We start from the raw sequence: 27,001 nt of genomic DNA, 5'->3' as shown, positions 1-27,001 counted from the left end.
GAATAGAAATGGACAATATGTTTCTTTTCAAAGCGATACCAACACTAATAACTTTTCTGCTTCTCAAAACCCATATGGAACTGATAAGTGGACACATGCCCTGTGCCCCACCCCTGATGTAGATCAAACTAGGGTCCCCTCACACAGCATCTTGGTTAGGACCCTCTCAAATCTAGAAACGGCCCTGCAGGCCATTTAAACAAAACGTGCTCATTTTTCTGTCGCTATACAGGAAGTAGATGGTGTACACTTCACAATAAATTATTTGTGGTGTACATGAGGTCACGCTTCACACGATCTCACTAGTGTAATATATATCATTATGGATTTATAACATAATTGTCATTCAGCGATCAAGTCTCGTCATGCTGCTATTAGATGATTTCAAACCGGAAGTCACCATAACACGACTGCAATCGAAGCTGACTTGACGCTGCCAATGCTGCTACAACAATGACACGAAGCCACGATTTAAGCAGCCTCACAGCATTTTGCCAAGCATTTGTAAGGTATAGTGACCAAACTTGTTCACAAACAATAGTTACACGCCTAAAAGTGTTGATATGTAGCATATTGGACAATCTGGATTTATATCGACGTGAGTCAGAGCGTGTGCAGACTTGGGGCAACACAACAATGCTATAGCTAGCCGAGTAGCTAGCTTCTCTACAGCCGTCTAACATAACTGTTTTTTTATTGTTTCGCTTGTTAAAATAATACTTATCCACTTTCACACACGTTATTCAGATTACTTTACCACCTGGGATGTTGAGAAACAAAAGCACGCAGTAGACTTACACATTGATCTACCCACAATAACTATTGAATCCATATCTTATCTACTATTACATAACAAAAGAAACATGAACAGACTTTGGAATAAATGGCTTGACTGTAGTTCAAATTAACTCATTTCAAGTGCAAAATGTTTTGTAAACATGACATTTATTCAAAATAATTTTAAAGCTCTTAATCCCGTACTGTCAGTTCATCAAACAAATGGTGAAATTAGTGTCCCTCCTGAGCTGCCATAGTGTATTCAAGCACAGGTTATGGCGTAAAAAGATGGCTACTATCTTACCTCACGCAACTTGTGTAGTTTGTCATAGCCATTATTTTGCACAGCTCAAATCAACAGACACGAATCTATAAAGTGTAGTGTTAGGACTTTCCGCTTTTCCGCGTGCTTTGCTGTTTTTTGTGTGTTTTGTAAATGGCTGGAAAGCACATGGTTCGAGCTCACATAAGATAAGAGATAAGATATGCCTTTATTCGTCCCTCAGTGGGGAATATGCATTGCACAGCAGCAAGAGTACAGAAACAGTTAAGCAGTACAAAATACACAATATAAAAATATAAACAACCCAAGTATTAACAAATCAACAAGTTTACCCAGAGTTATATACAAATACAGTTTGCAGATAATATGAAATGAGATGAAATATATGACCAGTCTATCACACTGAGATCTAGTGAGTTGGTATACCAATCATATGAGGCATTATAGAAAGACTTCACATAGAACTTAATCTCTTGCACTTGGAGCCTTAATATTGCACGTGGAGCTTGATCAGATATTGCACAGTGAATGGAGTCTGGAATAACTATACTGAATGCAAAAAAACAAAATATCGCACAGATGTACATAGTGGTGTAGACATCTATTGGGAGCAGTGCTGGTTGTACAGCCTGACAGCTGCAGGAAGAAAGGACCTGCAATATCGCTCCTTCACACACTTGGGGTGAAGCAGTCTATCGCTGAAGGAGCTCTCTAGTGCTGTCAAAGTGTCCTGCAGGGGGTGGGAGTCGTTCTCCAACATGGATGGTAGCTTTGCCAACATCCTCCTCTCTCCCACCACCTCCACTGGGTCAAGGGGGCAACCCAGGGCAGAGCTGGCCTTCTTGATGATCTTATCCAGTCTTGAGGAGTGCCCCTTGCACTCCAAAAGACCTCAGTCTCCTGAGCAGATAGAGTCTGCTCATGCCCTTCCTGTAAAGTGCTTCCGTGTGATGAGTCCAGTCTATTGTTGAGGTGAACACCCAGGTACTTGTAAGATGTCACCATCTCAAAGTCCATTCCCTGAATGTTGGAGGAGAGTGGATGCGCCTGTGGAAATCCACCACCAGTTCTCTGGTTTTCCCCGTGTTGATCTGGAGGCAGTTCCGCTGGCACCAATCCACAAAGTCCTGTGTCAGTCCTCTGTACTCCAAGTCGTCCCCATCTGTGATGAGGCCAACGATTGCAGAGTCGTCAGAGAACTTCTGCAGGTGGCAGGTTGGTGTGTTGTATGAAAAGTCTGCCGTGTAGAGGGTGAAAAGAAACGGAGCCAGGACCGTTCCCTGCGGGACCCCCGTACTGCAGACAACCGTGTCGGACACACAGTCCCGTGTCCTCACATACGTGGACGGTTGGTGTGGTAGTCCAGTATCCACGATGTGAGGTGCAGGTCCACCCCTGTGTGCTCCAGCTTGTCCCTCAGAAGTGCTGGCTGGATGGTGTTGAACGCACTGGAGAAATCAAAGAACATGATTCTCACAGTGCTCCCAGGTTTCTCCAGGTGAGAGAGCGCTCTGTGCGGGAGGAAGATGACGGCGTCGTCCACCCCGGTGCCCCTGAAGCGGGTCCATCGAAGGACCCATCAGGGGGCAGAGATGGGCAAGGATCAGCCGCTCCAGGGTCTTCATCAGGTTTGATGTTAGTGCCACCGGCCTGTAGCTGCTGATGTTCTTGGGGTGCGGCGTCTTGGGGACAAGAACCACTCAGGATGTCTTCCACAGCTGTGGCATCCTCCCCAGCTTCGGCTCAGGTTGAAGATGTGCTCGACAATCCCGCACAGCTCGTCCATCGTCCATCAGCGAGTCCAGGAGCCTGGAGCTGATGCCGTCTGGTCCCACCGCCTTCCTCGCCTTGGTCTTTTGGTGCTGGTTTCTCACCTGGGATGCCGTGAGGGTCAGGTTGGAGCAGGGGGGCTGTACGCGGGGGGAAGTTGGTGAGGAGGTTGAGCTGATTAGGTGAGCAGTGGGGGGTGGCTGTGTACAGGAGGGGAGGTGGGGGTGGGGCTGTCCACTCGAGGTGTCGATGGGGGGTTGCAGCAGGAGGTGCTGGGCCGGGGGATGGGCAGATTGAACCTGTTAAAGAATAGGTTCAGATCTTGTCTGGTCCCCAGCAGCCTGGGAGTCGGGCCCCTTGTGGCCAGAGATGGTTTTCAGGCCTGTCCAGACTCCACTGACGTTGTTCTGATTCAGCTCTTCCTCCATCTTCTTCCTGATTTTCCTCCTCAGCTCCTTCTGCACAGCCTTCAGCTCATCCTTATTTCCTGACTTAAAGGCCCACTTCTTCTCCTTTAGGAGAGCCTTTATGTCCGGATTAATCCATGGTTTGTTGTTGGAAAAACACCGTACAGTCCTGGTGGGTACCGTGTTTTCCACACAAAAGTTTATGTCGTCCGTGACACAGTCAGTGAGACTGTTTATGTCGTCCCCATGAGGATGGCAGAGTTCCTCCCACACTGTTGTGTTGAAACAGTCCTTCAAAGCCTCGTCGGCTTCATCAGACCATCTCTTCACTGTGCGGGACACAGCTGGCTGCCTGTGTATCAGAGGTTTGCACACAGGCTGGAGATGAACCAGCACGTACTAGTCGGTTCATATTCTGCATTATATATTGGTTATGTTATTACTTTTACACCAGATGTGATGGGACACACACCTTCCAAAAAGTCCAACTATTACCTCGTCACACCACAGAGTATTTTCCCAAAGGTCTTGAGGATCATCAAGATGTTTTCTGGGAAAATTTAGACTCGCCTTAGTGTTGGATGTTGTTGTGGGGTTTTTTGTGACCTCTTGAATCAGTCGTTGCAGCACACTTGGAGGTCATTTTGGTTGGCTGGCCACTCCTGGGTTGCAGATTTGCTATGTTACTCCAGTTTTGCCGTATTTTGTTGCGACTAATACATACATTTTTCTTTAGGTTGTAATCTGACTTGTTGATGCAGCGGTCGCTCATCGTATTAGTGAAGCAGACCCTCAGGCTACGACCTCTGACCCCTCATCTCTTCAGAGTCTCTGCATATCTCATATCTGCTAACACCCGGGCAGTCCATTGTCATATCTGGCCACAGCTGCGTTCGTGCAGACACGGAGGCCCTCGTACCGACCACCTGCTTCTTTCACGTCGGCGCCTCTCCCTGCCCGTCATGTCGGAGCAGCGCTTCCTGGTGGAGTACGCCAAGCGTGGCACAGCGGGATGCAAGAAGTGCAAGGACAAGATCGCCAAGGGCATCGTGCGCATCGGCAAGATTGTGCCCAACCCTTTCAGCGAGTCTGCGGGTGAGATGAAGGAATGGTACCATGTCAAGTGCATGTTTGAGAAGCTGGAGCGCGCCCGGGCCACCACCAAGAAGATTGAGGACATCACCGACCTGGAAGGCTGGGAGGAGCTGCAGGATGAGGACAAGGAACTCATCAATAAGCATGTCTCAGGTACAAAACACACAACTATTATGTCAAACATGACGTTTCCTACGTTTCCTAAGTGTAAAAATAAGTTAACCACATTGAAATGCAAATGCTAAGCAGTCTCATGCCTGACTTATGTCCGTAGAAGTCAAGTGTAAAAGTAAGTTAAGCCATAAAAACAGCTCTTTAGACTGCACCTAATGTGCAGCATGGTCAAGTTGCATGGTTGTGCATGTGTTGCAGACTTGATGGCCAAAGTCAACTCCAGTCCAAAGAAGAAGGTGCAGGCCAAGTTAAACACATCAGGCACACTCAAGTCACCTCCTGTGGCAGACCCGTCGGTAAACGCACCGCGAAAGTTCTCAGGTTTCACTGGTAAGAAGTGACCATTTCCCTGGCCTGTCACGATAATCGATAAATCCATTATCGAATGATGAAAAAAAAAATCATGCTCGTCTCTCTGTGACACACAGGCTGGATGACAGGTGGGCCACTACCTATGCTAACTCCTACCCTAGCTGCAGTTATCTTACACATACTCCAACGTGAATGACAGAACAAAAGCCATGTGGGATTATTTTGGTTTTAAACAGAATAAATACGGTGATCGCATGAACTCAGACGATTGATTTTCAACTGTGAAAACAAAGTACTAATGGATGACCTCGGGCAGCATAGTCTTCATCCCGACAGTCATTGCTGACTGAGCCGTTGGGTCTAAAATGAATGAAACGATGGTCTCAAAATGTTGCGGTAATACTGAATATTGGCGATAATTTGTTACCGTGACAGGCCTACCACTTCTGTATCCTGAAAGTTCATTCTGGAAAGGTTAATCCCTCATGTATCCTATCAAGCTGCGAAGGCGGGCACTTCAGGCGGGCTGTCATCCTCCTCCTCGACTTCCTCCCCTTCCTCTTTCTCGTCCCCGCCTGCCAAAGCCAGCCAAGGCAGTGCCCTGGCCACGCAGCTCTGCGACCCCCAGCACAAGGACTGCCTCTTTAGAGAGTTCCGGAAGCTGTGCGCCACGGTGGCCGAGAACAACAGCTACAACGTAAAGACGCAGATTATCGAGAAATTCCTGCGTAAGGGCACAGGCGGAGGTATGGAACGCTCGAACCAACAAGTACGTGTTTTTCATGAAGTGACATTTTTTATTTGCTGTGTGCGATGGCAGATAAGTTCCATGGAGATTTGTACCTGACGGTCAAACTGCTGCTGCCCGGCGTCATCAAAAGTGTGTATAACCTCAACGACAAGCAGATTGTCAAACTCTTCAGTCGTATCTTCAGATGCAACCAGGACGACATGGTGCGGGACCTGGAGAAGGTCTGTCAACTTTGTAAAACACCATCAAATCTGAAATACTTGATTTTAAATCAAGTGTGAATGCTGTTTGTATCATAGTGTGTTTAGGTATTTTATTAGTACAGTATTGGGGGGGGGGGGTGACCTGGCTCAGCTGGTAGGGTGGTTGTCTCCCAACCTGAAAGTTGTTGGTTAAATCCTCCGTCCTGATGTGATCATGTTGAAGTATCCTCGGGCAAGATGGCGAACCCCCAGTTGCTCCTGATGCTGCGTCATCAGTAGGTAAATGTAAGGTGGAAAAGCGCTTTACAAGTGAAAGACCATTTACCATACCAATACATTTATTAGTGTACAGTAGTAGTAGTGTCAGTGGCATTATTGGGAAAATATACAGTAAATAAGTGATCTCACTGTTCTTGAAATGATGCTTGAATGCTGAGATGAGCATTTACGCAATTTCTGAAGTGCCATTTTTTTAAAATAATCATTGGTTTATCCATGAGCGGACGTGGTGTGAATTGCTTTGATTTCCCATGATATATCATATATACAGCAACATAGTCTTTGGAATTGTTTTGGCCATTTTTCTGCTTCTGGCATATTTGATCTTTATTCCTTCTGGGGTGTTATTCTTAAAGGGTGACGTGTCAGAGACAGTGCGGATGTTCTTTGAGGAGAGCAAAGCATTCCCGCCGTCAGCCAAGAGCCTCTTGACCATCCAGGAAGTGGAGGCGTCGCTGAGCCGCCTCGCCCTGCTCACCAAAGAGGACGAGCAACAGAGCGAGCTGGAGGACATCACCAAAAAGTAATAACCCTGGAACATGTTGATTAGCTGCCATTCGCATATGGCTAAAGCCCGACCTGTATGGGATTTTTGGGGCCGATACCGATATTGGATGCTGATAAAAGCTGATATCTGATACATTGGCCGAGAGGGGGAGGGGCCAGATTTTTGGGCACACACAGCAAAGCAACAGAATCTCCGCGCAGCAAAAAAAAGCTAATGTATCAGTTACATATTCACCGAAGTGTGTCAGGCTCTATAAGGACTATAACCATGCTTCACTACCATCGTCACCTTAATGACAGCACTTTGTCATCACAGATGCACCGGCAACGACCTCAAATGCATCATACGTCTCATCAAGCATGACCTCAAGATGAACGCAGGAGCAAAACATGTGTAAGTGCCTCCTTTCACGTATTAACCCCTTCAAATAAAGTCACCCTTTATGGTCGCCTCCCACGTCAGCCTGGATGCCGTGGACCCAAACGCCTATGATGCCTTTAAGGCCTCCCGTAACCTGGGAGATGTAATCGAGCGGGTGCTGAGGAACCAGGAGGAGGCGTCGAACGGGTCGGGACCCAGGAAACTGTTGACCATAGAGGCGTCGCTCATGACCCCGGTTCAGCCCATGTTGGTGAGTCCCACTAGCCAAAACTGTGAAGCGAGTTAGTGGGTTGTCGAGGTGGGCTTGCCTGTTTAAAGGAGCTATATCACCATGGTAACTTGGGCTAAACTCGTGTACCTGGTCTGAATCATGGTCCTGATGTTTCATCTTCAAATCGGCTGTGAAAGCACCGTTGTTTCACGGTGTAACTCATTCAGATGAGATGAGATGAGATGAGATGCTCTCACCATATATTGACAACCCGGTGGCAGCATTGCAGTCCATGTCATTCTCTGATGGAATTATCTGTAAGAGATCTAGATTTCAGCTGAGAACATTTGCTCCCTTTTTTATTTTGATAGAAAATATTCATTTGGCCAATTTTTGCCCATTTGTACTCCTTGTACAGTACTCCTTGCATGAGTACTCAGCCAGTTAGTCAATATTTGATACACACCCCGACGCATCAATCGACTGCAACAAAGCACCTTTTTAATCTGACAAAAAGGTTGCCACAAAACACGACAGCATGGCCGCCTAGTGATGATATATAGTAGGGGTGTAACGATTCCCGGTTGCCGATTCCGGGAATAGGGAACGTGAGCTGGCTTTGGACCATCACGAGACGGGTTAGTTCTATCCTACTGATCATGTCTTGTTACTGGTTCATTAAAAACGATACAATCTGAAACAATTGTATGACTTTTATAGCCAAAAAGTCAACCAATGTGTCTGAAATGAATGCCTGCATACTGGACAGTGCAGGCAAAGATTTCCTTTTTTTGGAAGGAAGTGGTTCCCAACCTTTTTACAGTCACGTACCCCTTGAGACATTTGACCTGAAACCATGCACCCCCTATTCCTACACACTTAAACATAAACTTTATTATATGAAATATTGAAGATAATTCCTAGGTTCATTCATTTTATAGTAATTCCGGGTGGACAATGTGTATTTTGCATGGTGACATTAGGATAACATTTGCCATGAGCACTAATAGCGGTATCATCCTACATATGTTTAATTCCCCTCTGAGGTTGGCATCCTTCCCTTTCAATCCATTTCATTTCAATGGACTTCATTTGAGCTCCACTTTTTTTGTTCACTTAGGATGACTCTGCATCCTGCATCATTTCATAGCAAATTGAAGGGGAAAGTTGACCAATCATGATCAAGCATATCTGCAGCAGTTCAGGCGCACTTGGAATTTTGAGTGTTAGGCGCTAATTGTTTTTTATTTTTTATTCACGCAACCCCTATGGCAATTGACGTACCTGTGGTACACGTACCCCACTTTTGGAAACACTGACCTATGCTAGGCCAACAGCTTGTTGGGCTCTAACGTAGCCTGAGGGCCAGGAAAGCATTTAAAACACACTCTCATTGAGCAGCACGTTACTTTTAAAACACAAACATCATTCACGTTTGCCTCCAGGCGAACCTTCCGCCTTTTACAAAGTGCAAAAATGACTTGATTAGACATAGATTTCCAATAATGCTGGAAAGGAATAAAAGAAACGGCGGCGCAATAACCCTGGCCGCACACTGGCAGCTAAATGTGCTTTTGTGACTTTATGGCTTTTTTGAAATGTTGCAATCCTCAGGCGGAGGCGTGCAAGTCCATCGAGTATGCTATGAAAAAATGCCCCAACGGCATGTACTCGGAGATCAAGTACGACGGCGAGCGTGTCCAGGTCCACAAGAACGGCGACAACTTCAGCTACTTCAGCCGCAGCCTCAAGCCCGTGTTGCCACACAAAGTCAGTATACGCACACGCACACACACACACACATCAGTGTGAGACGCTCTTGTGTGATTTAGCGGCCTCCAGTGATTGGCACGGCAGGAGATTGAGTCATTTCTCAGCAGGATGTATCAACATTTGTTCTCTCAGCATGCAGACATAAACACTGCAGGCTACACTTTGTCTCCACGAGAGGGTGCTGCAGGACATAAAATCCCCATAGCAGCAAGGCACCAATATATTCCCTTCATGTTCCCACCATGCGCTCCAGGTGGCCCACTTCAAGGAATACATCCCTCAGGCCTTTCCCGGTGGCCACAGTATGATTTTGGACGCCGAGGTGCTGCTCATCGACACCAACACCAGTAAGCCCCTCCCCTTTGGGACGTTGGGCGTGCACAAGGTAAAAGCGTCACTGAATGTGCCAAATGTGCTCCTTTGAGTTTGCCCAAATGTCACAGCGATGATACCCGGTGTCCCGTGTGCCCTTCAGAAAGCCGCCTTTCAAGACGCCAACGTGTGCCTCTTTGTTTTTGACTGCATCTACTTCAATGGCACCAGCCTCATGGAGAGGTAAAAAAAATCCTTATTTTAGAAATGAAATAGGAATACATTGTTGTTTATTAAAATAAAAGCTGTTTATTATGTACATTTAAGGAAAGGTTTTTGGAATAATGCATCATCCACGATCCTTACCTGTATGTCTTTTCTGAGCATTTTAAAGATATAAAAACAGATAAAATGCCACAGCTCAGTAGTGCACGACATACACCTATGCAATGCATAAAGACCGCAATTAAAACATCTCCAAAAACCTCCAACCAGGTTTTATTGACATGCTTGTCACTATGTACTACCAGGACATTCATAATCATTCTTCAAAGAGTATTTTCCCAATTTCAGCCATTTTAAGCATTCCCGCGTTTTCCCTGCTAGGGAAGTCTTGGCTAGTCTTTTTTACTCAGAACCTTTACGTCATCAGGTAATACGCTCCTTACATTAAAATGGTGGAGATATACTCATCCAACCTGAGTCGCACACGCAACCACACTGGCATGCTAAACTATGCTGGTAAACGCCTGTTTTTAATGCAGAGTATAAAGACTGCGTGGCTCGTTTGCGGTGAGTAATGAAATCATGATTTTATTATATATTATTATATATATTTATTATATTTTATTTATTATGTATTTATTTAAAACATAACTACAAACACTCGTGCCCTGCAATTGGCTGGAAACCCCCGTCCCTTGCCCCAAGTCTAGCTCCAACCACTAAGTTGCCCAGGAAGTGGATGTCAGGTCCATCGCCCGTCTATGATGTCGTCAGCGGTTGACTCTAGTTCCATGCTTATACAGTTACTAACACGGCAGCTATTCATGCAAAAACCTCCATTTTGGTAAAAAAAAAAACCAAAACCATTTAACGCCTTTTGGAAATAGGCTAAATGTAATTTCAAATGTCTTTATATTATGTCATTAATTCAAATGTGGAATTTTTTGTCTATTTTTTTTCTTTTAAGTCACCATTTTGAAATGAAATGTTATAGAATTATAGAGTTATAGAAGTAATATATAAGTAATTCTAATAATTTGATATAAAGGTAATACTAATGTGTAATCAAATGAAAAGTATGAAAAAAGGAAGAAAAAGTCACATACTGATGAGTATGAATAAAATGCTTGTCAGCATGTCGGTGTGCGCTGTTGTCCATACTATATGATGCTGTTTTGTTGTGTGCAGGCCGTTGTGTGAGCGCAGGAAGTTCCTGCACGACAACATGGTTGTGGTGCCCAACCGCATCCTCTTCTCTGAGATGAAGCACGTCACTGTACGCACATCGCACTTTCTATACGTAAAACCTTGGACTTGACTTACACGTGTGCGTGTGTGTGTGTGTTTAGCGTGCAGGAGACCTGGCTGACATGATCACTCGAGTCATCAGAGAAGGTCTTGAAGGCCTTGTGCTTAAAGATGTAAAGGTCAGTGTGGACTTTTACGTGTGCGTTGCCATGGCGATGATGATGAAGTGTGTGTCCGTCTGTCAGGGCTCTTATGAACCAGGCAAGCGCCACTGGCTGAAGGTCAAGAAGGACTATTTGAACGAGGGCGCCATGGCCGACACGGCCGACCTGGTGGTTCTGGGGGCCTTCTACGGGAAAGGCTCCAACGGTGCGTTTGTGTGTGTGTGTGAGAAGCCAAACCATATCTTCTTCATTAGCGCAAATTCTGCAGAGTCATTTTCACGCCATAAAACCTTACGTCATTTTGCCTGTGACAGCTTTAGTGGCGCGTTTATACTCCCAGGAAGTTGGCTCGCCGAGCACTTTATCATCCTGCCGAGCTGGCTGGGAAGCGTATTAATTATACTTTTATTGCGCTAGCACGCTCGCCCAAATCCACATCATTAGGTACCACATCATAGCCAACGACACAAAGTATTAAAGTGAGCTCAGGTTATATCCCCACTCATTTGTCCCTTATGGCAAAAAGGCTGCATATACACTATTCATATTTCTTTCCATTTCCAATGACTTTTCCTTGTATTAACGTCAGCTTGTACATTTGTTAAAACATTTGCCAACATCGACTTGACTTGATTGTTGTGCCATGTGATTGGCAGCACAATTGTGTTTACAGTATGTACATGTATTGTCACATTTAACTCATTCATTTAACAATATTTTGATATTGACACATGGAATATTGTGTTGGGCATGGTAGATAAAATATATTGCACTCTCATCTCTCAAAAAAAGTTCACTTCAGTTTCTACATTTTTCCCTTCTTCTGTAACCAGTAGCAGTAGACCATCGGTACTTTTCAGCAAAATATCAGTTCTCTTTTTACATAACTTTTACTTTGACACAAATGTAGCACATACTCCATATTTAGCCAAAATGTCAAAACAACGATGCCACAACATAAACAACATAAAAAATGGTTGTTTTACATTTTCACCATGTGGCCCAGCTGGAAAAAAGTGCTAAAACATGCATCTCTCGCCGCCGCCACCAGGGGGAATCATGTCCAGCTTCCTCATGGGCTGCTTCGACCCGGACTCTAAGAAGTGGTGCACCGTCACCAAGTGCTCGGGGGGCTACGACGACGCCATGTTGGCTCGCCTCCAGAAAGAGCTGGACGTCATCAAGATCAGCAAGGTCGGACAGAAGCGACGCTGGCCTGGAATGCAAACGTCTTCACTCTTATTTTGGCGTTCTTGGTTTCCAGGAACCCAGTAAAATCCCCAGCTGGCTGAAAATCGTCAAAAACTACTACCCCGATTTTCTCATCCGCAATCCTGAGGTGAGCAGAAACCAAATGTTTTTTGGTTTTTTTTAAATCTTCCATTGACCCACCATCCCCACTAGAAGGGGCAAATACACTTCCTGTGTTTAATGCTAAAGTGATGCTAAAACGGGAGTCGTACATTTACAACTTGATGTGTGTCATGCGGCAGCAAGCGCCAGTGTGGGAGATCACAGGCGCCGAGTTCTCCAAGTCGGAGATGCACACGGCCGACGGCATCTCCATTCGCTTCCCCCGCATGACCCGCATCCGTGACGACAAGGACTGGAAGAGCGCCACCAACCTGCACCAGCTCAAAGTACGACTCTTTAGCTTGACTGCGTTGAACACGTGATGATCACGTCTTCCTTGTTCTCGCCCCATCAGGAGCTCTATCGCATCTCCAAGGAGAACTGCGACTTCAAAGTGACGGCGGGACCGTCTGGCGAGGACAAGGGCTCCTCGGGCGGGGACAGCGGTGGAAACTCCCCCGCCCCGCCCAAGAAGACAAGTGAGTAAAACAAACACTTAAAACAAATCATTTAAAAAATCTTTATTTAAAAAGGTACAAGTGACATTTTATAAATATGTAAAAATAAGTTTTAGTGTGCTTTTTTTTAAATAAACGATGACCGTTAGTTCAACATACTGAAATCCAAATGATACGTTGGATTCCACATTCCGACTTTACCTAACATGTCTGACATGATGGGGGGGCTCTCCTCCCATGCCATGTGGAAGTGGTAAGTTTTTGGCTTCTTAAGTTTAGAAGAAATACATTTGAGGCTAACTCATTAGCTCCTAGCATGCTAGCGAGCGGCTGTCTCAAGTCCCTGCAGTGCGTCCAATGTGGTAAACAAAGAATAGGATTGTCAAAGTGACTATGGGGTGTTTGTGTCTTCAGGGCTCTAATAATAGTTGGAACTCTAACAAGGTTTTCTGTGTTCTAACTATGAAAATATGACATCTATCAATATTAAATCCTACATTATGGAAATGTGGTCTGGAACCACTGACAATGCACAATGGACATATGAACCAGAACTCCAGGCTCTTTTAGAGATGTGACTGGAATGATTTCAAGTATTTAGCGTTGTGATACGGTAGCTGTATCTCTTGTGTTTCTCTCATTAAGAAGCTTTTTCTTGAAATGCAGTATGGAATTCCTTGATGTTCCACGATTCCCAGCGTAAACCATGTCGATGCTGAAATGCCTATTTTTGTCATGCCAGTTCATCTTCATGCTGGAAAATGTAGAGTGGATGGACTTGTGAGACAACTAATTAACTAATATTCCAAAGAACATCCTGAATATGTGCCAATCTATTAATAGATGTTGCCTGTCTCCTTAGGTAGCAGCACCCCTGCCAAACGGAAAGTGGTCAAGTCTGAACCAAGCACCCCCGTCGCCAAGAAGGTAAGAAGGCCTTGTGTTTATGGAACGTTAATCAAGTAGAGCCCTGCCTAACGGACTTTCCTCCAGGGGAGGAAGAGTGAAAGTGTCCACAGTAACGGACACGCCAAGACCAAGGCAGCACCGCCTCAGATGCTGGAAGCCAACAGCCACAAGGTCAGTCACCAGGCAGTGAACAGCCATCTTACATGCTGACTTTGAACTCATCACAGATTTATTCCCAAAGTTTTGCACGTGCATCCATCACAATCCATAATGAATGTTTTTAAAATAAGTTACCTTCTCCATAGGAATGGCCTTTCAACATGGCTTAGCTGTAAAATATATGTATATATACTATATACACCATATACTATATGTACTACATACAGTTTCTATACCTGATTGACACTTCTCTGTCTCCCAGACGCTGTTGGACATTTTCAGTGGGGTGAAACTTTTCCTGCCTGCCGGCGCAGACGACTTCGACAAGCTGCGGCGTTACTTTGTGGCGTACGACGGCGACCTGGTGGCCGACTACGACGCCGCTTCAGCCACGCACACACTGGCCGAGCCTGAGGCTGACAGCCGGGCGCAGAAGGTGTCGGCGGGGTGGATCTGGGAGTGCATCCGCAAGAGGCGCGTGTTGGCCCCCTGCTAGCCACCCCCCACCACCCCTTTTTCCGTCTTTGTGTTCATCATCACTGGATGATGCCACACCCCCGATTGATTGTCGCCATGGTGACCTATGAACTGATTAAAGAAGAGACAAAGGTTAAGGGGTATAATGGGGCTGTTTTTAACAAATCATGAACACAATGAACTTTCAGTCTGCTTTTTCAAGGCACCAGTGTCTCGATCGCATCACAGACACCAGCAAGAATAAACCTCAGACTGGACACATTATTAGGTACACCACATCGTTCTCATGCTCAATTTTGATTGACAGTGAATTCATTCTTGTCACATTCTTCATAGAATATGGACACCCAGCCAAAAGTAATGGCTCCAATTTTTGGGACTGAAAGAATAAATTTGGGCTGTCAAAGGTAACGCGATAATGACTCGTTCATGGAAGTTGCATTAGATGATGCAGGTGAGGTTGAAGACTTACCCAGTGAGGTGGTCCCTGTCAGGGATCCGTGTGGTCCAGCTTCCTCTTTCCTGACGTTGTGCGCTTGGAGCGACTCCACCACTGAAGATCAAAGTTGGTGTGGATGAAACACGGCTGATGATATGAAAGATACATTTAGGAAATAAAAACACGTTTCAAGCATCAACATCAGCCTCATTTTATACATATACTCATACAATTATATACATTATAATATTCACAAGACTCAGAATACAGCACACATCTTCATATATATTTTTGGCCAAATACATTATTGAGATTTTCTTTGCACCAAAAGTGTTTTCTGCAGAAAATACTTCGCATTCACAAATGAGAAATACAGTGTTTAAGTGTTTGAAGCATATATTACAAACAAGCTTATATAAGCTTGATAGAAGGAAAAAAAGGGCATAATATGAAAAATAAATCTCATAATATGAGAACTTTTTTTTTTGTAAAATGAAAGCTGTAAAACATTTTCATGTTTTTTTCCTAATAAAATACATTTCCCCTCATTATTATTCATATTATAACAGTCCAAAATTTTGAATATTTTTTCTCATAATATGACTTATTTTGATACTATTATGACAAGAACATGAGATAATAAAACCAAGTCCTATCATGACAAAATATTTAATGAATATTTTATATAATAAGGAATATTGATCAGAATATTATGAATACTGAGAGAATAAAGTATCAATATAAAGATGTCATTCCCCAAAACGAATACAATATAGCTTGTGATATTCTGAAAGGTTCTAAGCTATAGAAAGAAATGCAGAGTAGCGAATGATGAAGTCAAGTGTTATTCTTTCAGCATCCAAAAGCAAGTTCTCTTCTTGAAACGAGCACCGACGTCCACGAAAGAGCCACCAAAAGGACGACGACCTACCCGCCTGGAAGACTTGATGAGGGTGGCGGAGCGCAGCCCGGGTCTGCTGACGGTGGCGGTCGGAGGTCTCTCCAGCAGGACTCTGGTTCTGGGGACGTGACTCCACGAGACGCCCAGGCCCGGCTGCAGCTCGCCGACGCCGCTCGTCGACACGTGATTGGTCACCTGCTCATAGAGGTTGTCACGCTAGCCAAGCTAGCCAACGATGGCGGACGGGAAGCATCCTCACCAAAGCCGCCATGTTGAAGTCTTTAGCCAACATCTTCAGGACCATCGACAGCTGACTCATCATCAAAGTGCCTGGACACAAACATTCACTGACTAGCTTTCATGGGTTTATCAAAAAGACTCCAAATGTTTATACTATATTAGATAAAAAGACAATTTAGATCAAATCTCAGTATTATAGGAAAAATGTTACAAAAATTGACTTTTATTGTATTCTGGGATTTTTTTTTTAAATAAATGAGAAAAATTTAAATACAGTCAACCTCAGTGGTCGTATGTTTATGTTATGTAAACTTCTCAAATGTTGCTTCAGTTTTCGTACAATCTTGCACGTAACAAAATACTCGCCTTCATTTCCATGAGTTTTACTAATGGAATATTTTCATTAACCACCTCCAAATATGCTTTAGAGCCCTCTAGAGATTAAATAACACCCCTATGGTCTAGACATAATAAGACTTGTATTTCAGAGTTGAAAGGGGACAGCACCATAACCCAAAACAAAGTGTAAATATGCATCAATGAATACATCTGTCATTTAACAAGAATACTACTGACAATGAAGTGTCACTTCAGTATCATGAAGTACTTTGCCTTAGAACTTAGTACCATGTCTCATAGTGCGTCCAGAAGTTGGTGTGGATGCAAACAGCAGTCGAAAGGAAGAGATGTACTATATTATGTACGAGATGTACTACATCTATTTCACAGGAATAAAGCAGTAACATTAGAAGAATATGTCGTATTAAATTGTAATATGAGAAAAGGAAGTACAATATTCTCCAAGAATACGTAGAACTGAGCATGAATCGCCACACTTTTAGTTTGAAAGCGTCTCTGTTTGGGTTAAAAAGCTGAACCTGCCATGACAGTAGGAAAATGAGGAAAATGAGGAAAATGAGGAAAATGCTGCTGCGCTATTCCAGCAAACTTTGGAGAGGAAATGAGTTGACTTTCCACGCCGTGTTGACGTGTAAAAAGCTGACGTACTTGGCCAACTTCTGCACCAGCTGTGATGTTTATTTCAATTTACACGCTCTCACCTTCATGATGTTTGCCTCCCAGCAGAGGAGCGATAACGGCCGACACCGAGTCCACAATCAGCGCCTTGACAGAGCCGCCGCCGCCAACACACGCCTGACACAACAAATGTGACAAAATCCCATAAAAAATAGGAAATAACCGGGCGTCTCGTAAGTTCTAAGTACACGTAAAGACAACCTGCTGAAGTCCTCCACTGCGGAGACGGTGCAGACAGCCAAGCAGGGAGAAGACGTCAAACACGCGATGGATGCAAATCCTCTGCAGGGCTTCCATCTGACACCCCAAACAATGACAATGACACGCTTGTTACACCTTCTTCTCACAACGCCTCGTTGTGCCTTTTCTACCTGCCCCTCGCCGCTGCTCGTCTCGCTCTGCAGCATTTCCTGAAGGCGGGTGGCCGACAGCCCCCCCGTGGTGTCCACATAGATGACGTTTTGTTTCAGGTGGTGCGCGATGTGCACCGCCAGGCCAAAACACACCTGCCATCATGTGACAGGTCAGACATGTTTATTTATTCCTTCCCTTCATGGCGCCAACTACTAAATACTAATACCAATACATTGGAGGAATACTACAAGAATGAACACCAGCTATTATTTCACAAGAAAAAAGGAAACAAGCCCTAACCTGAAAACATTTTTTCAGTATTAAGTCCCAATATTCCAAGAAGGGATTATACTGGAAAAACATTCCTTAAGACTAAAGTCATACATTTTACAAGAAAAGGTTGTAATAGTAAGTAATATTGCAATCATAGTTCAAATTATATATATTATTATATATATATATATATATAACACTCAAGCCACTATGAGAAAAAACAACCCAGTAAATGTTTTAGCAAAAATAGAGTTGTAATATAAAAAAACGGTCTAGGGGTTAGCGCGCAGACCTCACAGCTAGGAGACCAGGGTTCAATCCCACCCTCGGCCATCTCTGTGTGGAGTTTGCATGTTCTCCCCGTGCATGCGTGGGTTTTCTCCGGGTACTCCGGTTTCCTCCCACATTCCAAAAACATGCTAGGTTAATTGGCCACTCCAAATTGTCCATAGGTATGAATGTGAGTGTGAATGGTTGTTTGTCTATATGTGCCCTGTGATTGGCTGGCGACCAGTCTAGGGTGTACCCCGCCTTACGCCCGAAGACAGCTGGGATAGGCTCCAGCACCCCCGTGACCCTTGTGAGGAAAAGCGGTAGAAAATGAATGAATGAATATAAAAAACCTTTTCTATTTAAAAGAATAATGCTATAACAATGAGATATTTTACAGAAAGAGGTGCTCACCTGAGACTTGCCACTTCCTGATCCACCTGCCAGTTCTGTTATCTCTCCTGTGTACACGCCTGAATCCAGCAAAGCATCCAAGCTGTGGGAGACACCAGCAGCCATTTGTTACATAATAACGTGAATCATTGACAACATACGCTATGTCATTTCCACACTGGATCAGAGCGCAGCCGTGCACCCACTACATTAAAAGAGGAAAAAAACCTCTTGTTTTTTAATGCATAAGATTAGACACATGCAATACAGTAAATAAGTAAATGTCACAAAAAGTGGGCTAATAAATTGACACACAAAGACTGCAGATTTCAGAAAATAACAGATGAAATCTCTACACTCTACAAGAAGCAATGAAGTCTGTAAAATTAAATAATTAAAAATAAAAAAATCACAAAATTTTTAACTATAATGATGAAAATGGTAATATTAATGATGATTATAATGATGGTAATAATGATAAAGATTATAACAACAATGATAATAATGATAATAATAATAATATTACAATGAAAATAATAACAGGGGAAACAAGACTGTGGCATGAACATGATTATATCCTGCAAAAAGGGGTAGGCATTTATAAGCTTTTGCTTCAGCCTACTCCTTTTGGGCTTGGGATCAGATAGTTGAATACAAATGTAAATAATGGAAAGTTATATTTTGATTGATGTAAGAAATGCACTGTAATGATTCACATATTTGCCCAAATAAAGGGAAAAAAAAAAACAAAAAAGCTCTACATACGTACCGTATTTGGGCCACACTAAGCCATAGGTGTCCACTTATACCTTGGGATATTTAGTACACAGAAAGACTTCCAACTAAAATAAATGCTTTATTCCAAACAGTGCTGAACCGTGTGTATAACACGGCTGGTTAAACACTAGCCCACCACAAAAGTCATTTATCGCTGTCCCCCACCCCCTCCTGGGAACTAAAACCACTAAAGTCGTCCTCTTGAAGTGTCAGAACCAAAGAGCCCCACAATTCCCTGGGTCGGTCTCCCCCCTTCTTTCACTGTTACTCCCAGTGTCACCCCTGAACCCATGCTGTCCCCCCCAGCATGGAGCAGTCCAGCCACCTGAAACCCGGCGGCGACAGTGGACCTCCCGACAACCTCCACTATGCCAAGATCCACCGGCAGACCCGAGAAAAAGACCATTCTTCAACCTGAGAGTTGCATCACATGCTCCTCTCCATGATGAGTAACGACTCGCTTGTATAAGCCACAGGCTTCAATGCATGACAAAAAAGTAGCAGTTTGGACACTGCTAATATCGTAATAATATATTAGTATTAAACAGTTATTACACCATAGTATGCATAGCATGCTTAATGGCTGTGTGGCTTTATTTTGAAGGAGCCATGTGATGTGATTAAAAGTGCAGTCGTGGAGGCGTTGTGTTTTGGCGCGCTGCCATCTGTTCTTCCCGTGAGCATTTTTGGCTTAACATGCACGTGGAGACACTTTGTGGAGTTTCTCATCATGTTTTGCATGCGTGCAAGCGTGATGGATGCTCTGCTCCCCCTCCTCTTCCCATCTACATATCTAACAGTGCGGCATGAAGGTTAAACATGGCCCGCAGCTGGTGGTGGACGCTTGATCGGATGCTGTTGTCGTGAGGCGTAATTGTCAAGAGCGTTTGGAGAAGTCAGGCGGCGGCGGAGGAGGAGGAGAGAAGGAGGGGCTTGTCCTTGGAAAAAGAAGAACGACATGTTTGACAATTTACCAGAGCGCCCACATCGTGGACATACACCCTCCAAAGTGGACAGGAAGCTGTGTGGACGAGCGCTACATTTGGAGCGTCTGTACATAAGTCCATCTGTAGAGACAGAAGTCTGTATGTACGTCAGATCATGAGGTTACTCTGTTTTTAACTTCTTCGCTTTCATTTTTTTTGCCGCTCCAGTGACCTACTTCACGGTCACTGCTCCTCTGCTCTTGCCAAGCACAGTTCCACGGCAGATTCTCCAATATTCATCCAATCGTATCCAACATCCGAATCTGCTTTCCCGTTTGCTGATAGGCATTAGCACAACCCTGGCCAATCGCAGCAGAGTCATTGAGGAGGCTGCTGAATCAGAGTATGTGGGCCAAGAGGAGAAGAATGCAGACTTACAAGATTTATGGGGTATTTTATGACCATTTTACTGCAGTGCCCACGAGCATCTACTATCATTTTAAAAGGCTCAGAAATGAGCAGGCTAGGACCCCTTTAATGCAGTCGGGAAATAACAGGAGACAGCCAGGGTGTATTAACATGACATTCCATATTGGTTATTTTAGATGGCTTCTTTTGGTTTTACCAAGAAAAGGCATGTTACGGAAGATCAAAGCACTTCAAGGGATAGTCCGGATGTTATTGACAAAGTCGTACAACATCGCCATCAGCATTGTAGTGCATCAACAGTGACTTAACCCCCACTTCATTTCTTTGGACAGCTATTATGATAAAAATAGCTCATGTCTAGCAACTTCCATGGTTTTCTTGATAACCAAAATCTCTTAAGTTCTTACATGAGTAACTATAGCATTGTACTGGCAAAACATTTGAATCCTATGAGCCATTTTTGTTGTCATTCTTTTATGTGACCAAACAAAGGTACGGTACCTTTAGCTGTACCAGGCATTGATATCAACAAGGTCTAATCATTTCTTACATGACTAAGTAAAGAGTTTGGCTTCTCAAAACAATATGGGCTGAAACGAGTAATACATTTGCATCATTCCAGTGTCTACGTGTACGGATGAAGAACAGCATTCTGCTGTGAAACAACAATGTACAGGCGACAGCGTGCAGTGCTACTTCGACGTTTATTTTCACAAATATGGATTTTTGTTGCATTATCAAATATATGATGATATTGTTTACAAACTCCAGGTAGAAGTCCTGGGGCACCGGTGAGTTTGGGGGGCAAAAATCGCAATAACAGTTTTTTGCTTTAGGGTACATATGTTGTAATATTGACTTTACATAGCTGAAACAACTGTAATAAAAGGGAATCATTGTATTGTTTTGTCACCGGTGTTACATCGTCTCATATGCTGATACAAATCCTTTTTGTCTGCTTAAAATATTTCTGCTGTGCTTTTTTAACCATGATACTATACTGGCATCGTTTCAAATCACAACATCTTGTGATTGATGCTAATTGTGCCTACACATGGTAATAAAAATGATTAGAAACATATCTCAGCGTGATACAGTGCAAACTACAAGCTTTAAACATTAAATATGTCAATCAAAAGTGAGCATTACCTGGATCTCACTGGAGGTGTACCTAACAGAGTGACCTGTGAGTGTACACATCACTGCTCGAAACAGGCTTTTTATTTACAAAACCGGCTGTTCATGTTTCTTTCCACTAGAGGGCAGCCAAGCTACACCCCCTTGGGTCCACAGCGCAGACCAATTTAAGCTGTGGTTGAACAAACTGTGACTTAAAAGACTAAAAGAATAAACCATTCATGGCAATTTAACTCACAACATAGACACCTTTATGTGCACGGAACGCTGTGGAGTAAACACGGCTCTGCTGGAGGTAAAAGTGGTTGTGACGGGACGGATGGGGGGGGGTTCATTCAGTAATACAACATTAAAAAAAAACATTAAAGATTTAGTTGCCAGTGGTGTTTGTTTGAGCTGGCGTTAATGCTGTTGATATATCAGACACCGCTTTAAAAGGGACAAAGAGGACTCCTTAGGGGCTCCACTGTTGCGTTGGGGATGATGGCGCACGCACACATCCAGTGGAAACGCTCTGATGAATATTCTACTCGCGGCACGGCTCCATGCAAATTCAATTTGACACACGCTGACATGACACCGCTTTGATTGATCGGAGGGCCGTGCTGTGGAATCTGCTTTAAAAAAAAAAGACTTGATTTAAATGTGTCCTACACTTTCAATAGGGACAAAATCATCTGAAGCATAATATTCCTCTACTTGCACAACTCATATGACGATAAGAACATTCTGAATAACAGTTGTATCAATTTGGTAGTATAGTGGAACCTTGGTTAGCATCATTAATTCCGTCCAGAAGTGACCTTAACCCTGTTCACTTATGCCTTACATTCATCATGTATATGCATTTAGAATGATTGTGTGCATGTATAACTATAAAAAACGTGTTTTGTGTTCACACTTTTAAGGCTTGTGGTGCAACTGGGTTACACCGGAAACTAGATGCAAAATTTGCTGTGAATTTTCAATGTAAACTGAAAAAGATGTGAACGGAAGTTTCACCATACGACATTGCTTGACACACAAGAACGTCACTGAGGTGATTCCCGTATCACTTAAAACACTTGCTTTAGCTGAAATGAAACTTTTATTTTGCAAATCCTTGTCAAAAAAGCCAAATGACATTGACCGTGATTTCATTGATGAAACGCAATAAAAGGCTGAAATATCCAACTTTTGATCGACAATAATGCTAATTATGGTCCTTACTTGGGATTTCCGGTGGACAGGATGGCGGTGGAGCTGAGCAGTTCATCGTAGAGATCGGCGCCTGACACCGGGAAGGCGGCATGCTGTGCCAGCAGCACTCTGCGGATGGCTAGCAGAGCCTGAAAGGCAACAATGACCACATTTGACCTTTTTGTAGGACCCACTGTCACCATCGCTTGGTTGAATTTTTCTCCATGTGCCCTGAAACATGGTTTAAGCATTTAATAAGTGGATAAATGCTACAGGGACCCAGCGCCTGTGTGCTGCTTGGCTCCAGTACATGCTCATTAGAGTGGAGAAGGTTAGCGCTGGGGTCGCTAACAGGTAGCACCTATGCTTGTTTATTGCATGGTGCTACATGTGCCATGACACTGAAGCGCACCATGAAGCGGCAACTGTATCTGCATTCTGATCAAAAGTGGGGAAGTAGTCAGGCATCTTGGGCAAATCTGCTGGGTACCAATTAGTGGCATGTTCATGGACTCACACTCAGGTTGTTTGGTCATTTTCAAATGAAACTTTCCCTTTCCCTTCCTTAGCAGTAAGTTGCCAAGAGAGAATATATAGTTCATAAAATATGTAGTTCAATTCAGGTTTCCTGCCGATTTGACATGTCAATTCCAGACCAACAAAAGAAGACAAATTAAAAAATGATCAATGATTCATTGATTCAATTCATCGATAACTATTAATCATATTTGCTTTAAAAATGTAAATATCCTCTGATTTCAGCCTATCAAATGGGAATCGATTTTATTTCCTTTACCATCCATGTTAGGCAAAATAAGCTTTGGGAAACTGTAATGGAATCTTTTCTGGTATGTTATATGTAGGGCCCTATAAATTCCGCGTTCACGGAATCGCGGACGGAATCGCGGAATTGGACAATAAAAACGGAAATTATTTTGAATGCGGAATATCGCGAAATGCTGTTTTCATGAGAAAGAGGAACATAAACCTGGGGAATCGTTCCCGGAGGTCGGTAATCAATGTGACACAATACCTGCCTACCGCCCTTTTTCAAACATGGCACTCCCCCCGTCTGCGAAGAAGTTGCGCAATACCACGCTAACGCCGAAATACAGAGCCGAGCAGTACCCAGGTGACTTCTATGTATCTGGTGACATGTTATTTTGTACTTTCTGTCAACACTCAGTTGACTGGAAGCGAAAAAACACATGTGATGACCACTTGTTATCCAAAAGTCATCTAAAAAAAAAAAAAGAAACGCATAGCGCTAACGCTAGCAGGGAGCCCCGACAGACATGCGTTACTGCCTCGTTCAAGTCAGCGGACTTAAGAAAAGACTTCGTCGAGGATTTTGCCTTGTTTTGATGCACTTTATGTACTGTGGAAAAGATTGTTTTAATATGTTCTATGTTAAAAAATTGACTGTGTTTTGTATAAAGTCAAGTATATTTTCGCTTGAAGAGAAAAGGCTGGTTGAGCACTTTATTATTTTTTAATATGTCATTTGTTTTCACTTCAAACATGTTTTATTTGAAGTACCTAGTGCAATGTTGTGTTACATGATGCAGTAGTAAAGTATTGAGGAAAAGTGCAATATTGTGTCGCCTCAATGAATGTAAGTTCATTTCTAATTAATTAGTGTGCATTTTATTCATAAACATTATTAAAACGCACTCTTTTGTGGTAAAATGAGTAAAAGGTAAAACAAAAATGGAATTCCAAAAAATTAAAACGGAAAAAACGGAATTTGGGAAAAAATAAAACGGAATTTGGGAAAAAATAAAACGGAATTTGTAGGGCTCTATATATGCTAGGTTAGAGATCGTACACCTGTCACCATAACACATTTTGCTGGACGATAATTGGCCCACAAATAACCGCTGATAAACGTCAACAATATTTTGAGTGTATTTTTTCATGGATCTAATAATATATGGCATAATCATGGACTCTTTCTGTTTTCGCAAAAAATACACTCCAATCAAAATCACCATCACAATATTCTTGCTTTTGAATCAGTGTTACTTTTTTATTGTCTGAATATTGACAAGCAATGGAGAAATACCCTGGAAATAGACTGAAGTATAAGTTCACATTGCGCGTCAATTTAAATGTCAGCTCAATTGCATATACAGTACACTTCCTTGGCTCCCTTTTATCACCAGTGGGTGTGGAACGCGCCGTTTACATTTAATGAGGTGGATTGTTTAGTCAGAGCTTGGTCAAAGTGTATGTTTTGGATGCAGCAACATGCTTATGGTGCACAATGAGGACCCGGCAGCTGAAATGTCAGTTCCTCCGTTTTGCAAACGATTATTATTTAAGCATCTTTGGCATCAGATGGTGTTTTATACACAACAGGCACACAGGAAGTATTCAACACTCTTGCCCCCGTTTACGCAATGTGTTTGCAGTATACTGTATTTTCACATGGCTACGGCTAGTCTGGGTCATGACCCTCCAAGTAACTGCACTGTTGCTGGTACCCCCGTCAGGAGAATCAGCCATTTGCGTTTGCTTGTTTGTAGCTCATCACGACCTCAAGAGACTGAATGATTGACAGGAGGGTTCACACACTCACTTCATTCCGCTCCAGAACCAAAGCGCCCAGGTTTTGAGATAGACTCAAACGGATCTAATTTCGCGGCGCAGCGCAAGGGGGCGCACCCCCTGTAGTGATAATTTGGTCCAGCACACCACTGTGCGCAGCCAGTTTGGTAAATGGTGCGCCGAGATGGCCGTGGCGTTGCACCAGAAACGTGTCCATGTTTTCAGCTGGACGCAGGGACAATTTTGTGACAAAACAGCACGCCAAACGTGCCCTGAAAGATCGCTAGCTCTGACCTGGTCTGTTCTTGGTGCAGGCATTACCAAAACCTCACAGGAAGGTTTTTCAGAGTGTCAGGCACCGGCACATGTTTGTTACGACTTAAATTTTGATGAAATGGGCTGCACTACTGTGACCGGAAGGTTTTTTTTGCATGCGTGACCAGTGAACCACAGTCAGAAAGTCTCAATTGGGTCACTGGGATAGACCCAAAGGTGCTGCAGGCGGTGTGGGAAAGCACTATTTTACCCTCCCCTCTGATAAAACGTCAGGTTTGGGAGGTCACACATGGAGAAATATAGAAAACATGAATAAAGACAGGACAAAATATGTGTGACGCTTTTACGCTTGCACAATGAAAGAGTACAAATGTTTGCTGGGTGCAGAGACAATGAGCACAGGAGGTGCAAATGACCAATAAAAATCCCTCACTTATTTTTAAGATAGATTCTAGGAGCATTGTTTCTTTGACCTTTTCTACCCACACATACAGTATTCATAGATTCTCCCGTCTGGGTCTTTCCTGATTACGGGTGATCGTATACTTCTGAAAAAGTTTCTTTCTTAATGGTGAAGTTTACTCTTTGCTGCCCTTGAGGTCAGACTGAGATTTTTATTTCAAGAGCTCTCTCCTCGCTGCAAATGATGAAAAAGTGAAAGGGCTTGCATGTGTTCATGGCTTCAAGCTGCTCACTGAGGTTATACAGCTGTCCTTCATTTATCACGGTTAATTGGTACCAGACCCCAGACCCGACTGTCATAAGTGAAGCTTACTGATACTTCACTTTGCCACTCTGTGTGTATGATAGCAACGCTGCGTCCAACCACTGAGATAAGGACAACATAATGACAACAGGGCTCAATCCGTTCATGCCCTTGTTCTAAGCACCAAACATGTCAAGGTGCTGAAACCAACGCACGGTGAACCCTCCTGTTTAGTGGCCGGAAACGGGGGAAACAGACACGCATGCACATGTCACGTTTTAACCCTGAAAAATGTAACTATACATACCGTATATGACACCGAACATTTCTGCGCAAGCTCCTCCGTGCCGGACGAGACCAAGTCTTCCACTATAGGAACAACCACACAGAGGCACATTTGTTGTTTAATATTCTGCTTTTCGTTAAGAGGAACCGTACAGCACATTGCAATGAGCTGGGCCATACACCAACCTGTTTTTATATGAGCATCCCGTAAACGGCTTAGGAAATCTTCATCCAGTCCAGGACACATCCCTTCTCTCAGGAGCACCATAGTCTCTCATTGTCGGTAATTACTTCACTAAAAAGTTGACATTCAAACTATATACCTATATGTCAAACAAGGAAGCGCGCACGAGAGCTAGTTGCAGTTGTTTGTAGCATCTTGCTAACTCATCGTAGGGGACTTTGCCGCCTTGTGTGGTCGTTTTCCTGTCGTTTTCCTTTCCTTTCCTTTCCTCGAATCCTTTCTTGAGGCTCGCGATGTGGTTTCCGAAGTTTAAACGTCGACAATGATTGCTTTTAAAAAAGTACAGTTTTAAAAGTTCCGTTCCACTTGCGACGCGTTTGATGACGTAGGCCGACCCAAGCCGCAATGCATCATG

At 43.6% G+C, this 27,001-nt stretch overlaps 2 protein-coding genes across 3 annotated transcripts; one reads left to right on the top strand and one right to left on the bottom strand.

Annotated features, from left to right (window-relative positions):
• Positions 1-378: 378 nt before the first annotated feature.
• Positions 379-15,080, top strand: lig3 (ligase III, DNA, ATP-dependent). The gene is made up of 21 exons (XM_058087461.1): positions 379-509; positions 3,974-4,485; positions 4,705-4,836; positions 5,319-5,564; positions 5,639-5,790; positions 6,408-6,574; positions 6,875-6,952; positions 7,022-7,190; positions 8,766-8,921; positions 9,178-9,309; positions 9,400-9,479; positions 10,650-10,737; positions 10,811-10,888; positions 10,955-11,078; positions 11,925-12,067; positions 12,138-12,212; positions 12,367-12,513; positions 12,582-12,705; positions 13,547-13,611; positions 13,678-13,764; positions 14,015-15,080. Exons 2-21 carry the CDS (start codon positions 3,993-3,995, stop codon positions 14,246-14,248), a joined length of 2,970 nt encoding a protein of 989 aa, XP_057943444.1. The 5' UTR covers positions 379-509; positions 3,974-3,992; the 3' UTR covers positions 14,249-15,080.
• On the bottom strand, positions 12,743-27,001 carry rad51d (RAD51 paralog D). Of its 2 annotated transcripts, none has more exons than XM_058087463.1 (11): positions 26,589-27,001; positions 26,425-26,486; positions 22,616-22,734; positions 18,159-18,240; positions 17,219-17,353; positions 17,049-17,144; positions 16,871-16,964; positions 15,829-15,899; positions 15,600-15,764; positions 14,702-14,782; positions 12,743-14,340 (listed from the first exon to the last, which is right to left on the bottom strand). In XM_058087463.1, exons 1-10 carry the CDS (start codon positions 26,668-26,670, stop codon positions 14,720-14,722), a joined length of 969 nt encoding a protein of 322 aa, XP_057943446.1. In that variant the 5' UTR covers positions 26,671-27,001; the 3' UTR covers positions 12,743-14,340; positions 14,702-14,719. The 2 variants fall into 2 exon arrangements, with proteins under 2 accessions (XP_057943446.1, XP_057943445.1); XM_058087462.1 differs by having other exon boundaries at positions 12,745-14,340; positions 14,702-14,815; positions 26,589-27,000.

The sequence above is a fragment of the Doryrhamphus excisus genome, chromosome 11 (assembly GCF_030265055.1).
Source record: "Doryrhamphus excisus isolate RoL2022-K1 chromosome 11, RoL_Dexc_1.0, whole genome shotgun sequence".
Classification (NCBI taxonomy): domain Eukaryota; kingdom Metazoa; phylum Chordata; class Actinopteri; order Syngnathiformes; family Syngnathidae; genus Doryrhamphus; species Doryrhamphus excisus.
This window is presented reverse-complemented; position numbering and strand designations above follow the sequence as displayed.